This window comes from Notamacropus eugenii, chromosome 2 (assembly GCF_028372415.1).
Source record: "Notamacropus eugenii isolate mMacEug1 chromosome 2, mMacEug1.pri_v2, whole genome shotgun sequence".
In the NCBI taxonomy this organism is placed as follows: domain Eukaryota; kingdom Metazoa; phylum Chordata; class Mammalia; order Diprotodontia; family Macropodidae; genus Notamacropus; species Notamacropus eugenii.
Window position 1 is genome coordinate 84,038,432 of NC_092873.1, and position 16,174 is coordinate 84,054,605.

Genomic DNA, 16,174 nt, shown 5'->3' on the forward strand with positions numbered 1-16,174 from the left:
CTCAATCTTTGTGGGAATAAAGGAGAAATGGGGAAATTGGGCTCACAACTTATCTCAGTTCCTACATACCATTGGTTCCATCAAGTTCAAGTCCACAACTGGCAATTCAACTTTCTGTTGGCCTGGCTGTTTCCAGCCTATTCTATTTGCTTCTGTCATTCTATAATTCCACCCAAAGATTCTATCCTATCTGGCAGCTAAGAGGAGGAGCCCTAGAGCTTTCTCTTCTCCAAAAATAAACACTGCCACACCCCTTGCCAGTCAAAGTCCATTTTTCCTTGCCCTTAAGAAAAAAAGAAAACCAGTGATAACAGGCTTCATGAGGAGTTTTACTTTCTTGTTGACTCAAAGTTTCCCCAAAAGGGTAGACATCATCTATGATGATGTTTATGATGTTCCCTTACTTCCCTTACTTATGGAACAAGAGTTCCATAGGCTTTTGAGCCTCTCTGTGAAGAGTCACTCTTTCAAGAGAGCTTGTCACCTAGGCACCAACTTCCTGAGACCTGGAGCCAAAGAAAATCACCTGAATTTGTAGCAGGAGAGTTCAAGGTAGGATGATAGTAGGTACTTCTAGAAGAGAAAAGGCTGGGTGATGCTACAATGGATAAATAAGCAAGGCTGGTAAATTTTGAAGTCAAGGAAGGAACCCCCTTCCTTATCAAATGAGATAATATTTGCAAAGTGCTTAGCACAGTACTTGGCACATAGTAGGTTCTTTAAAAATGGTTATTCCATTCCTCCCTTTCCCCATCTCTCATTAGTCCTTTGTAATCAAGGAATTGTGAAAGTTGACTTTGTAGGGTGATTCTAAGCTGTGAAGAGGTAGTGACCTCTTGCTTTCTCTGCTTTGGGCTCTGTATCTTTTCCTCTCTCTCACAAAATGAGCCAAGTAGTTTATCAGAAAGATAGCTTCTTTCTTTGTCCTTTTAACTCTGGAAATCTACTCACGAAATAGGCTGAAAGGCTGAAGAGGGAGTAAAGTTATGTGGGACAACAGTCAATTCTCACACCACCTGCTAATGGAAGAGACCCACAGCTTTGGTTATCTTCAAATAGTTGGTGATCCCAAGCTACAGAGAATCTAAACAAAGAGATAATAAAACCATTTCTAATTGACTTTAAAATTCAGTTTCAAATTATTATTTGAGGTAGCATCTTAAATGACTGAAAAAGCACTCAAGTGCCTACTATGTGTCATATAATGTGCTAAGTGCTGGTGATACAAATACAGAAAAAAACAAGATCGGTCCTTACTCTCAAGAAACTCACATTCTAAGAGGAGTGGGGATGTGGTTGGGGTCAGGAAGAGATGTAGAGGAATGAACACATAACAGAAAGTTTAGCTGCAGAGCAGATGACAAGTTCTGGAAATCCAAATGGTGTAGCTGTGGCAAAGTCCAGGTACCTTGGGTTGCATCAGAAGGTCAGATTACAGCACCAGGGTTCTTTGGTTTTGGCTAATGGTTCTAGGAAGTATATATATATATATATATTATATATATTTTATATAGGAGGTATATGTTTTATATATACATAGGAGGTGTACATTTTATATATACATAGGAAGTATATATTTTATATATACATAGGAAGTATATATTTATATATACATATATACACATATGCACACATATGTAAATGTATGCATGTATATATAATCCATTCTCTCTCAAAGTGACTGAAGTGGTATCCTCCTCAATACGAGGGAAGTGCAAAAGAGGAGTGAGTTTAGGGGCAAAGGGAGGATAATTATTTCAATTTTGGACATGTTGCTTGTGGAACATCCTAGTTAAAAATGTGTGGGGACAAAAATCACTTCTAACCACCAAAAGAGAAATTGAGACAAAGCTCTGAGCCAAAGCACTTTATTAAAGGGACCTGATCCCCTCCAATGAAGTGCACCTCAGACCTTCCTCACAATATGAGATGCTTCCTCCTTCCAGAGCCCTATTTTTATAGGGTTTGATACCTAGACATTTTAAAATGCTTATACAAAGAACATTGCTGATTGACATCTGACTCATAAGCTAAAATAAACAAACATGGTGTGCCAGCAGAGTTACCAACTGGGTGAAGCAAGAAATATTGCCAGTGACTCAAATCACTGTCACAAGATAGATGGGCTTTTTCTTAGGTTAGGCAGGTGCTATACATACATTTAAAAAACATATGGGGGGGTAACTTTCTATACCATGCTACCCCCCATGCTTGGTTTGGTCATGGCATTTAAGTAAAACAGGATGTCAGCATTCTTGTGGTTGTGCAAGTAAGCTCCATAGCTGGTAAACATTATGTTAATATTAGAGTTTGAGGCCTATTACAGGTCCCTCCTACTAGAATCCATATTCCTATGTAACTTATACAAAATATGGGATTAATACACTGCTTATTCTTATACCTATTATTAGATGGTTGACTAAATATGTATTTCTAGATGTATATATTAAAATAATTACTAATAATTATTACCCTTTATAGAGTTATAATGGACTAGAATTTGAGTAGGGATGCCCAATGAATCAAATTTCTCATTCCCCCTTTCAATCCACAAAAAGACCCCAGTCTTTCTTGGGATTGTTACATTCTAAATGCATGGAGGGCAGTGGATGACTCAAGACCAATAGGGGACCAATGACTACATGGATGACTCAAGACCAATAGGGGACAGTCCCCTCAATGATGTGCAAGGTTGACATTAGTAAAGAAGGAAATGAGCACAACTTATAACATACTGATTATGTTTCATCTGATTAGGCAATAACTCATAATATACTAAATGTAATAGCGAAGGTCTGAGGTGATTCTCTCACTATCCAGGAATCATGAGGGACAGTTACATTTTAGTAAAACATGCCCTACAAGATATGTAAATCAGAGAGTCATAGGGCATTTGTCAAAGGGCAGCAGTGCAAGCATTGTTTGCCCTATACACAGGTTCTAGAAATCTCTTGATTTTATGAAAATAATTCAAACAAATTTTGACAAACTCCATGATGGTGATAAGAGGCAACATTCCTACAGATACCATAAAGTCTTAGAGGGCTGTAACATAGAGAGAGGAGGAAAATAAGGAATAGGTTGAAGTCCATAAACAAAAGGAAGTATCAGTCACTACTGTTGGTGGTGGAGCAAAAGTCAGAGTAGGAGAATGAAAAGGAGGGTTCAAAGTTCCAGCCACTGCAGGTTCAGGAACAGGTAGATTCGAAGTCATTTGTGGAGAGGATGATGATAATGAAAGTGGCATGCTTACTTGAACAGACAAAAGAGTATGAGAGGGTGTTGATGGTAGATGATTAGAATCAAACACATATTTGTACTAGGTTTTGTTTTTATTACTTTCTCATTTGCAGGGAGAGGAGAAGAAAGAGGTGAAAAAGAAAGAATTTAGACCTGGAACTAAAATAAAAGTGAATTTAAAAATCCTAAGGACTCCAAGGTACATGCCCTCAAAGTGGCACTTTTTTTAAGTGACATGTAGCAAACTGAGGCAGTTAGAAAAAGTTATTGAACAATTATTGTTAAAGAGGTTCAACAGTTATTGTTAAAGTAGGCTTCCTTGAAGCAATCTTTAAAACGTGCCTGCCAACTATCACAATATAGGGTCCGATAGCAATGTCCCACAGTAAATCCACTACAAATTGCACAAAGAAAAAGCAATTTGTTGTGGAATCACTCACCTTGTCCCAGATGCAGATAAGGGAGGTAATAATGACTAATGAACATGAAATGAATCAGGGAGAATAGTGTGTTCATCCTTCATTGCTGAAGAAGACCATGCCATCAGAGAAATGATGACATGACTTGCACTTGACTTTGTTTTGAGTGAGGGAAGGCTGTGCAGATCACCAGCCCCATTTCTCCTCCATAGCCATCTGAATTCAGTGACCAATTATTCATCAGGATGACTTGAGATGACCCGGGATGAGGCCATTGGGGTTAAGTGACTTGCCCAAGGTCACACAGCTAGTGAGTGTCAAGTGTCTGAGGTGAGATTTGAACTCAGGTCCTCTTGACTCCTACACTGGTACTCTATCCACTGCACCACCTACCTGCCCCTTAAGAAGACAGTGGGTTCTCTTCAAAAGCAGGGACCAAATGTTTCTGATTTATCTAAAGCAACTGCTGAAAAGCAGTAAGATCGATTACATTAAAGTGAAAAGTTTTTGCAACCAAGATTAGGAGAGAAGCAGAAAAGTGGGAAAAATTTTTGAAACTACTGTCTGTGATAAAGGTCTCATTTCTAAAATATATAGAGAACTGAGTCAAATGTACAAGAATATAAGTCATTCCCCAATTGATAAATGGTCAAAGGATACGAACAGGCAGTTTTCAGAGAAACAGTCATATGAAAAAATGCTCTAAATCACTATTTATTAGAGAGATGCAAGTCAAAACAACTCAGAGGTACCACATCACACCTATCAGATTGGCTAACATGACAAAACAGGATGACGATAAATGTTGGAGAAGATGTGGGAGAGTTGGAACACTAATTCATTGTTGGTGGAGCTGTGAGCTGATCCAATCATTCTGGAGAGCAATTTGGAACTATGTCCAAAGGGCTACAAAAATGTGCATACTCACTGACCCAGCAATATTGCTTGAAGGACTGCATCCCCAAGAGATCATAAAAATGGGAAAGGGTCCCACATGTACAAAAATATTTATAACAGCACTCCTTGTGGTGGCCAAAAACTGGAAATCAAAGGGATGCCCATCAATTGGGGAATGACTGAATAAATTATGGTATATGAATGTAATGGAATACTATTGTGTTATAAGAAATGATAAACAGGAAGACTTCAGAGAGGGCTGGAAAGACTTATATGATCTGATGCTGAATGAAAGGAGCAGAACCAGGAGAATTTTGTACATAGCAACAACCACAGTGTGCAAGGATTTTTTCTGGTAGACTTAGAACTCTATTGCAATGCAAGGACTTAAAACATTCCCAATGGTCTCTTAAGGCAAAATGCCTTCCACATCCAGAGAAAGAACTATGGAATTCAATCGCAGAATGTAGCAGATCATTTTATCTTGTATTACGTTTTGGTTTGTTATATGATTTCTCCGATATATTTCAATTCTTGTATACTATATGACTATGGTGAAAATGTATTAAATAGGAATGTATGTGTAGAACATATATAAAATTGTATGCCATCTTGGGGAAGGAGGGGGGGATGGAGGGGGAAAGGAAAGGGAGGGAGGAGAAAAAATCTAAGTTATATGGAAGTGATTGTAGAGCACTGAAAATAAATTAAAGAATTAAAATTAAAAAAAAATAAAAGGGAGCTAGACTAGGGGGGGAACAAAAAAAGAAACACTATTCCCTATCTCTCCCCTACAGCTTCAAGCACAGAAAACTTCCTGTTGTTCATACCCTGTGACATTTTGTTCCTAGACTCCTCTGTGCCCATAATCACCTCAACTTGATTTAAAGGCTTGGAGCTCCTTTAAGGCTATGTTCCTTGGAGGAACATAATCTCGCCTCTAAGGCCAGTTAGGGTCTGGAAGGCCAGGTTAGGGTTGGAAGGATCAAATTAGGGTTGGGGGCGGGGGCAGAGTTGAGGATGAAGAAGATATGGCTATTTTATTTTTTCAGGTAGTAGGAAAGAAACCAGTAGATAGGGAGAAACTGAATATTAGGAAGAGAGTGGGAATGACAGTGGTAGAAATTTGCTACAGAAGACAGGAGGGGATAGGAATGAAAGTATACATAGAAAGATCAACCTGATCAAGGAGAAAGCCCACCTTTTCAGCAAGGAATGGAGTGAAGGAGGAAATGGAGGGAATTGTTGCCAGAGGAATGTGAAATGAGCAGAGAAGAGAGAGCTCTTGGAGAACGGCCTCAAATTTTTCAGTAAAGCCTATATGATGAGAAGTCCTTAGCTGGGAGGATGAGGGAGACTTGAAGAGAGAAAAAAAGAGCTGGAATAGTGCTTAGCACAGTGTCTAGAACACAGTAGGTACGTCACACAAATGTTTTTGTTACTTAGTTGTTTCAGTCCTGTCCAACTTTGTGACCTCATTTAGAGTTTTCTTGGCAAAGATACTGGAGTGGTTTGCTATTTCCTCCAGCTCACTTTACAGATGAGGAAACTGAGGCAAATAGGATTAAGTGACTTGTTGGGAGGGGGGGGTGCAGACAGATAGAAAGTATGTGAGGCTGGATTTGAACTCACAAAGAGGAGTCTTCCTGACTCCATGCCTGACATTCTATCCACTGCACCACGTAGCTACTCCTCATGTAATGCTTGTTGACTGAATAATCACTATGGTGAGAGAGACAGAGAATCTATTAGGGTGAAGTAATAACAACAGAGAAGTATTGTCTTGCAGCAGTGAGAAAACAAGTGAAATTATACAACAAATTTGGGGAGGAGCCAGTCAGCATTTTTTCATTACTCTCTCCTGCTCTGTTTCGTAGCACATGAACAAGAGCAAGGGCTAATCCAGAGGTGGGATTTGGCAAGGCACGATCATCAAAAAGACAATGGGGGAATGGATTTAAAAGAAGGAGATATTCACAAGTTGAACTGATTCACCAAGGAGTCAAGACTGGGAAGGGAAGAGAGGGATGGCATCATGTGGGCCTGGCCTCCAAGCTCTGTGGTAGCCATAAGCTGACCTCTCCCCTCCCTACCTGCAACACTAACAAACTCAGCACCATTTAGAAGATGGATAAAGAATGAATCCCAAAGCCAAGGAGGCATTTTTTAAATTATCTACTATTTTTAGATTATCTTTCCCACTATTTCTTCCTATCTATAGAGTTCTTATTGGCTGATATGGAAGAAAGAATGGTATGATGTGGTATCAGGGAAGGAGCCCTAGACCACAATTAAAAGACCTGGGTTTGGACATGAGCTCCATGTGTCTACTAACAGTTTGAGGCTGGGTTTTCAAAACCTCAATTTCCTTTACCACTTCTTACCACATGGGGTTATTCTAAGGAATGCATTTTGGATACCCAAAAACTTTCTACAAATGTTGTTTTAAAGCTCTATCTATATGTATACCAACATTATCCTTGTTAATTGAGCTTGCAGAGCTGGATTCTCGAGGAAACAGAGTAGACTAAGGGCAGAGAGACCACAACAGAATGACAGCCATGGATCCCCAGCTGGCAAGCAGTCCTGAGAAAGGATTCTGTCCCATCTGCCAAGAGCATCTGAGGGGGCCAGTGAGCACTGAGTGTGGGCATTTCTTCTGTCGAGATTGCCTCATCCAACAAGTTAAAAAGGCCTCAGATGGGGGCATTCTGAACTGTTCTGTTTGTCGGAAACCATGGTCTCCAAGCATTCTAGGGGCTGACTACTCCTGTAAGGACCACCAAAAATTGGTGGACTGGTTCTGCGAAGAAAAACAACTCTTCCTGTGTTCTCACTGCTGCATTTCTCCTGAACACCGAACCCACCATGAACTACACGTTACTACAGCCATCAACTACTATAAGGTAAAACCATAAGAGCCAATCATCTGACCCTCTGGGTCATTACTCTCCCCGGCACCATTTTTAGACCTTGAGGTATTCTTGGTTACCCAAGTCACTCTTACTTCTATCATATCTGTTATTAACTGGGATATTTTTCCTTGAGTCTAACTTAATCCCTTTATGCTGCACTGTCCACAAAGGAGAGAGAGGATGCTTGTTTCCCTCCTTCCCTTGAGTTCTGGTCCATTTTCACCTACATGTAAAGAGCTGGGAGATAATAATAGTTCAAATTTATATAGTGTCTTTCAGTTTTCACAAAGCCATTTCCTCATTAAGAGCTTCAGAGGTTTCCATCACTTCCCAATATATGATAATCATTCATTTATTCGTTCAGTTAGCATTTTCCCAGTACCTACCATGGGCCAGACTCATATTTCTAAAGCACCTTAAGATCTGAAAGATGCTTTCTCCATTAAAAAACCCCTGTGAGGGAAGTAGCAAAATAAATATATTGTACCCATTTGACAGATGAAGAAACAGCCCCAGGGAGGTTATGTGATTTGCCCATCCTCACACCACCAAGTAGAGACAAGAATGTAACCTAGGTTCCTAAGATAATAAGTTTAGAGCTAGAACTGATCACTAATCCAAGTTCCTCATTTTCAGATGTTGAAACTGAGACCCGGAAACATTAAATGTCTTGCCCAAGCTCACACAGGCAATAAGGAAGAGAACTGAGGTTAGAGTAAAGGATCTGTAACTCCCAATCCTATAATCTTTCCCCTCAACCACACTATTCCCAAGGAGCTCATGACCCGAGTGGGTCACAAGACAGGCACACAAATAACTATACTACAAGACAGAATGTGTTAAATAAAACATACATACAGTCCTTTTAAGGATTCAGAAGAGAGATCACTTCCAAGCGAGGCAATTAGGGAAGCCTTCCTGGAAGATATGGCATTTGAGCTAGGCCAAGGAGGATGGAGAAGATTTCAACAGCAGAGATTAGATTGAAGGAATGGGAACTGCAGTCAGAGAAAATAGGGATGTACTTGCCAAAGGAAGCATATTGTCTTGTCTCTTATCCCAGTGAGAGATAACCTGGAAAAAGTCGAATAGAGCCAGATCACAAAGGGATCTGGGTTTGGAGTCAGAGCAGTGTATTTGGAATCAGAAAGTCTAGGTTGAAACATCAATTTGATATTTATTATCTATGTGACCTTGGTCAAATCACTCTCTCCCTCTCTTCTAGGGATCATGTTTCCTCCTCTTAAAATGAAAGGACTGGATTAGATGACCTCAAGGTTTCTTCTAGGTCTAACATTCCATAATACAATGAGATAATTCCATGAGTAAAAAGCTAAAAGTGTTTTCTTCTTCTTGAATGGATGTCCAAGAGGTGACAGAGACTAAAAAACTGAGAGGTCAGGATTCAGAAGGTTGACACCAAACTCTCTCTTTTGAGTAGATGTACCATTCCCCTAATAATTACAAAGAAGTGTCTGTCTCCTCAGGGACGGATCCGTAAAAAACGGCAAAAGCTCCAGAAGTTATTAGGGAAACCTGGGCACCTTCCTGAGGAAAAGCAAAAACTCCACACTCTGCTGGTAGGTCCTTAAAGCTTTAACAAGAATCATCTCTTATATAAATGATTTTCCTTCTTAGGGCATGACTTTGAATGCAAATGTATTTCTTTGAACATGAGAGTATATGTTTTTGTGTAGGGATAGAGGAAATCTGTGCCTGTGTTCATTTGTGATTTCCATGCGTCTATCTCCCATCAGCCAATAACCACTTATGAGGCATCTACTATATGCCAGAAGGCAAAAGATAGTCTCTGCTTTGAGGACCTCATAAGAAAATAAGAAACAACACACATAATCAGGAGCTGAAAAGCAGGAAGGGGGTACCTTGTGAGGGAGTAAGTACAACCAGGTAGGAAATGATGATGGGAAAGAGAAGGATATATAGTACTTGCATAGGGGTAATATCCTGTTTTACAGATAAAGAACTTGAGACCCAGAGAATTAAGCTACTTGCTAATATTTTTAGAAAGGAAATCAAAGAGAGGTGGCATGGGTTCAGTCCATGGGTTCCATGTCTCTTGGCAACAAATATAAGGTAATTAGAGTCAACATTATATATGGAATAGGGATTAGACCTGGGATTTCATTGATATTGGAAACTTTCAAATAGGGAAAACCTCCACTAATGCAGATGAGCACCTTTTCTCAAATGAACACGCACTTATAAAGTGCCTACTCTGTGCCAAACACTATGCCAAGCACTAAAGACGCAAAAGAAAAAGAAAAAAGATAGTTATTGTCCTCAAGCAGCTCATAGTTTAAAGGAAGAGACAACATGCAAACTATGTTCAAATGAGACATGTACAGGACAAACTAGAGACAAAGGAAAGCACTAACATTAAGGGGGATGGGAAAAGTGTTTCCTGTAGAAGACAAGAATGTAGTTGGTACTTAAAGGACCCAGGGCATCGTTCCAGGCATGGGGACAGCCAGTGAAAATGCTAAGAACTGGGAGACAGAGTGCCTTGTGCAAAAAAGAGGAAGGAAGTCAGCGTTGCTGGATTGTAATGTATATGGTGGGAAGTAATATATAAAAGATGGGAAAGGTTGGTGGAGGCAGACCTGCTAAGAGTTGCCAGTCAGGATTTGGTGTCAGACCAGGAGTGGGACCCAAGTCTCCTTTTGTTCTTCAAACACAATGACATACTGCATCACTAACGTTTATGTAGCATTCTATTCAAGTTGTCTTATTTGATTCTCAGAGTAACCCTGTGAGACCAGCAGGGCTGGTTCCCCCATTTCATACAAATGAGGAAGATGCAAGTCAGAGATAGAAGTGACCACACAAGGACACTTCACTGATTCCAAACCCATTGTTTTTGGCAGTGAACAACTGCCTGATGCAACTGTCCCAGAAGAGTAATGGTGAGGCTGGGGGAGCTATCCTCTTCCATGGTTCTCCATTACCAATTCAGATTCTTCATAGTCATTTTGTCTCCTCCCCTCCAAGTGTGAAAGATGAGCTTATTTTGCTCTTCTTAGAAATTTTCTTTTTCTGCAGAAACAGATAGACTCAGAAAAGGATAGACTGAAGGCTATATTGGAGAAACAACAAACTGGGGGACAGGTGGACTCTCTCCTTCATCAGTGGCTAGACAAGCTGAATCACATCTCAAAAGAGGTGAAAGAACTCCATGACAAAATCTCTGAGGCAGAGACTCATCTGAATGAATTGGAGGAGGCATCTAAGGCACTGGACATCTCCATGCTAAAGGTCAATAGCTTGCCCTGAAATTGGAAACCTCCAAAGCACTATGTCCATCTCCTTTGTGTTTCTAAGAAGTGGGTGATTCTCCCCAGTTACACAGAGTGAAACTGGAACTCGGAAGTGGCTCTGTGACTTGCCCAAGATCACACAACTTACCTGTGGTATAAGAGTAGAATGGAACAAGAAGGAAGAAAGAAAACAGGGAAAAGGCATTTAGCAAGCACCTGCTGTGTACCAGGTTCTGTGCTAAGGAAGAGAAAGGAAGCCAGTGTCACTGGATTGAAAAGTATATGACATAAAGTAGAATACAAGAGATGGGAAAGGTTAGTGGGGGCAGAACTAGCAAGAGTTACACAGCCAGGACTTTATAAATATTGGCTCTTTTGATCCTCTCAACAAGCTGGGAAGTAGTTATCACTGTCCTCATTATACAGTTGAAGAAACTGAGGCAGTTAGAGGTTACATGATTTCCCAAAAGCATGTAGCTAGTAGCTGTCTGAGGTCCAATTTCAGCTCAGGTCTTCCTGATTCTAGACCTATCACTCTCCCCACAGTGCCACTTACCTTCCTCTACTCCTCATAGTCCAATGAGGAGCCTGACCATGTCCTGAATACCTCAGCTTGTAGAGGTAACCCCTGAGCCAGACAGCATGGAGATAGAAATGACCACATCCTGCGTTCCTAAGGGTGTAGAGGTAACCCTTGGGTGGGATGGTAGAATGGATGTAATTTCTGCAACTGACTTCCTGTTTGGTTTCTCTTTTGTCTCCTAGAGTGTCAGAGATTTATTGAGCAGGTATGCAACTTCATCTTCTCTATATCCTCCCTTTTCCTTTGGACATATGCACAATCATTCATTACACACATGCAGAAAAACATACAAATATATGGACAGATACACAAGCATATAATAATACACATACTGACACACAATTCAGACATAATTTGCTTGTGGATCACCAAGACCTCACAAGCACCCACCTCTACTAGTCAGTCAAAGGATGCAGTTTAAAGCAATGACATTTAATGAAACAGCATGGTAAAACAAGTATCAATCAAATATAAACCTGGAGCACATTCTCCTACAAATAAATATATCATCAATGGGAAGACTGGATACACACAAGGGACTTGCCTAGCAGGGTACACAAATACATACTGAACATATTTTACCAAAATGCAAGTATGGAGAGGGATGATTCATGTCTCTTACACATTAAGACCACTGATGTCTTCTGGTGATGCCAATGATTCTCTCTGACAAATCCTCTCTCCCCCTCCCCAAATTTTTCATGTAGCATGCATTATCTTCCAAGTGCGTCATCTCTGCCAGATTTCTAGTTTCCATGGGCATTGCTTCCTCCTGGTCTCATATGGCTACTGATCAGTCCCTTGGCTGTCATTGGTTGCTGCCAGGCACAGCTCCATTGGCATGAATGAGTTGGTGGAGTTCCTCTGCTCCTAGCTTCTAAGTTCAGCTCACTATCTTAGCTGGGATTCTATCTCTTCCTTAACAGGATAGTGACCTCCGCCATTGCTTCTTTAATTTTAAGTCCATAGATTTTGCAAGGAATGGGGAGATGTTAATGCCCTTTCAGAAATGCAAAACTCTTACCTAACCAGTCATTAGACAGGAACAGAGTGATGGGGACGGGAATCTTCCCAGAGTAAGGGGAAATAAACTTTCCCTACTATCTTTTTTTCTGAAGCGGTGATCTGTCTTTCTTAGAGACTTGTCTATAAGAAGCTTTCCTCTCCAGGATTTTCCTTACCCCAGGATCCAAAATCTCTAAAAGATACAGCAGGGCTTTACCCAACTCCCTAGTGATCTCAGACTTAATTCTTTTGGGAAATAAAGCACTATATTTTCTAGCCACTGTGGTTTGAATCTCTGCCATAAATCCTAGCTGAACATAGTTGCATGTGCCTGTAATCCCAGCTACTAGGGAGGTTGAGGCTGGTTAGAACCCTTAAGCTCAGGCATTTTGAATGCAGTCAACTATACTGATCAAGGGTCCACATGAAGTTCACACTGATGTAGTGACTCCCTCTGAGAGGGGGAAGTGGCATGGCACAGGGTTGCCTAAGGAGGGACAAAAACAGAGCAGGTTAACTCTCCTGTGCTGATCACTAATTGGATCAGACCCATGAATACCACCTTCATTTCTACTCTTGTAGAGATGGAGAGATCCAGTCTTTCAAATAAAAAATAAAATGCTCTCTAATTTAGAGCTAGAAAGTCTGTATGATTCCCTGGCTAATTTCTTGTGGTTAAATTAAGCTAGCCAGTATTTATATAAATCTAGATTCTTCTAGTGAACTGCCTAGAGGTCTGGGGTTCAGGGTCACCCCTATTTCTCAATGCTAAAACTTTTTCTAAGCCACAAAAATTAGTAGGAAGGGGGAAAGCATGGAAACAAAGTTAAACTGAGGGGAAAAGATCATTACTTATCCCGTATCTAGCTGCGTTTATGGATGAGCACCAACAGAGCTTTTTCAGACTTTGAGATAGATACTCTTACTCACATTCACGAACAATTTGCTCCCATATGCTTCTCCTCTAACAATGGACTATCATGGTGCATGCAATTTATTCTTTTTTTTTAAGTGGTAAAGATTTTATTCTCCAATCCTAGGAGTTACATCACTTTTGTGGGTTTATTTAAATAGCTACCATTAGAGCTGTTTCCTCAGTTTCAAAATTCAAACTTGATAGAAAAAATTTAACCCTGTTCTGTATTTTTGTTTTTTACCAAAGCTGACCATAAAAGGGAATCAAGACTGCAAAGCTTTGCCTGAATACAACTAGAGCTAACGACTCACTGAGGAAAGGGCTCTCCATCCAGTTCTCCCTCTCCATCTGGGGCCGCTGAAATCCTCTCAGATTCTCCAAGCTGGAGACAAGAGGAAGGAGCTGAAGGGAGTGGCATCTCTGTCAAGAAGCCAAGAGTAGAGACCCCCTCACCAGTCTACAGTGGAGATATGTAGTTTATTCTTTATCCACATTACACTACTAGAGTACTAAAGATGGGGTTTCTTGTTGTAATTCAGTTGTTTCAGCTGTGTCAGACTCTTTGTGACCCCATTTGGGGTTTTCTTGGCAAAGATACTGAAATGCCATTTCCTTCTCCAGCTTATTTTACAGATGAAGAAACTGAGGGTGAAGTGACTTGCCCAGGGTCATAAAGCTAGTGTCTGAGATTGGTTTTTAATTCAGGTCTTCCTGACTCCAGGTTCAGCATTTTATCCACTATCCAAGAAGTAGGGAAGCCATCTATAAATTGTGTAACCCAACACACAGTCACACACACACACACACACACACACAAAACACAACAAAAAAATAAAACAAGAATTTTCTCTCTTTCCAGGAGTGATCTAAAAAAACTACAGTACCTAAAGGCCAACTCTCCTGTGTTAGAGCAGGAAGTACGAAAGCTGCTTCAGCAGACATCTTCCATACAAGCACCCTGCCCATCTGTGAACACCCCTACTTCAGAATTATGTGGCTCTCCTCTCTCTCCTCCATCCTCCCCTGCCAACGAACTTCCAGACTGAACTGATTCTTCTTTACACTAGCCAAAGGGCCTGCCCCTACTTCCCTCCCTGATTCCTGACCCACTTACACTTGACTTATGGCAATAACTTCCTCCTTAGACTCCTTTCTCCTTACTCTGTGGCTCCCACCTACAGAGACCAAAATCACACACATCTTCAAGGTGATCTTAACTATCTCTCCTGCTGCTGAGAAAATAATAGTGGTTTCCAGTTACTCCCACTCCCCCCACCCCACTACCACCTTGGAAATGGGGAGGTCCTGGATGCTTAAGAACATATACAGCAGACAGTGATATTTAATGCAGAGAAAGGAGCACTAAATTTGTAGTTGGGGACCTCAGTTATAACAGAGGTAATCATGAAAACCTTTGATTGATTTGGTTGATCTCACCCTGGTCCCACCAAATAAAATTATGACAGTAGAGCCTTGGTAATTGGACAGAAGCACCCCCCATGGAGCGCAACCTGCATACTTGGCACCTTTCTGGGAAGGCATAATAAATTCCTTATTGGTCCTCAGTGGCTGGAGCTCTCTCCTGAGAATTGACAGAAGCTCAGGAGAATACATATATGTGGAAAGAGCCCTTCTCTGTCTGAGACCTGTGAAAGATCCAAGGAAAAATTGCTCCAATTCATCCTTAAGAAACTCTTTTCTAGCACTTTCTCTACCTTCTAGCAAGGGAGAAAGGGATTTCTCTCCTCTACCTGAATTGGCCTTGGCATCATTCTCCATAAATTCATGACAGTGACTAGTGATCCCCAAAGAGAGACATTTCCAGCCTCGATGGTCACCTTGTGAATTAAGAGCTCTTGATTCATGCATCAGATCATCAGAGAGAGTCTCTATCAGTTCATTGTTCAGGGAAGAACGTCATTTCCAGGATGATCGTGTCCCTGAAGAACTACCAAAAACCATGTCTGACCTGGCCAGAAATCTGAACTTTGACAACCCTCCACAAAAGCTGTTGTAAGTTGCTAGGACAGTGCAGGTTTGTGATTACTGTGAAATATCTGTTCAGCCATCCCACAAAGGGTCTTTCCCTTCCCAAAGTAGTATATGAGCACTATGGACTATTTGTTATGGCTTGGGCTTGTTTGCTGTTTTTGTATTTGTGTGTGCCTGTGAGTTCTTTGAATTTCATGTAACTTCTGTGGTAGAGGAAATAAACCATTGTTCTATACCTGATACCTGCACTGTCTATTGAGTGTTTTTGTGGGAGAGGACCTTGTTACCAGTGATTGGGGAAACCTTATACATGTTTTTGAAATTTCTCTGGACTTTGATTCTCTGTGAGATTCAGCTTTCTCATCTATAAGGGTTTTTACCTTATTTAGCTCACAGAGTTATGAAGATTCAATGAAGGTATATGTGTAAAGTTCTGTCAAGTTCAGAACTTATATTTATACATATATTTATATGAAAATATAAGGTATGCTTATTAATTCATTTCAATTCATCAAAAATGTACAAACCTTATACTTTGTGGGAGGCACTGGGCTGAGCAAGGAAAATACAGACACAGATCCTGCTCTCAGAGAGCTGCCCACATAATTGTGAGAGGGTGGAAGGAGACAGTACAGATCCTGGCAAAGTACAACAAAAAACTAAGGAGAAAGATATCATTTTGAAATAAAAAGGTAAATGATGGAAAATATGGCAACTGAATTAGGTCTTGTTAGAAAGGAAGGAGTTCAGTGGATGGAGATTTGGGGAGTTGGGGTTCCATTCTAAGGCACAGAGATCAATATAAGCAAATGCACAGAGAAGAGAGAAGATAGGGTAAGGAGGGATATAACAGAGAATAATTCAGTTTAGCCAGAACATAGAATATGCAGCATAGTATGAGATAAGACTAGAAAGGTTGACCAGGTTATAGA

The 16,174-nt window shown here is 40.6% G+C and overlaps 1 protein-coding gene across 1 annotated transcript; it reads left to right on the forward strand.

Annotated features, from left to right (window-relative positions):
• The first annotated feature begins 7,062 nt into the window (after window positions 1-7,062).
• On the forward strand, window positions 7,063-14,317 carry TRIM40 (tripartite motif containing 40). Its single transcript, XM_072638021.1, is given in 5 exon segments — window positions 7,063-7,462; window positions 8,959-9,051; window positions 10,532-10,744; window positions 11,512-11,534; window positions 14,110-14,317. Coding segments are annotated over 5 exon segments (891 nt in total). The 5' UTR covers window positions 7,063-7,108.
• The last annotated feature ends 1,857 nt before the right edge of the window (window positions 14,318-16,174 follow it).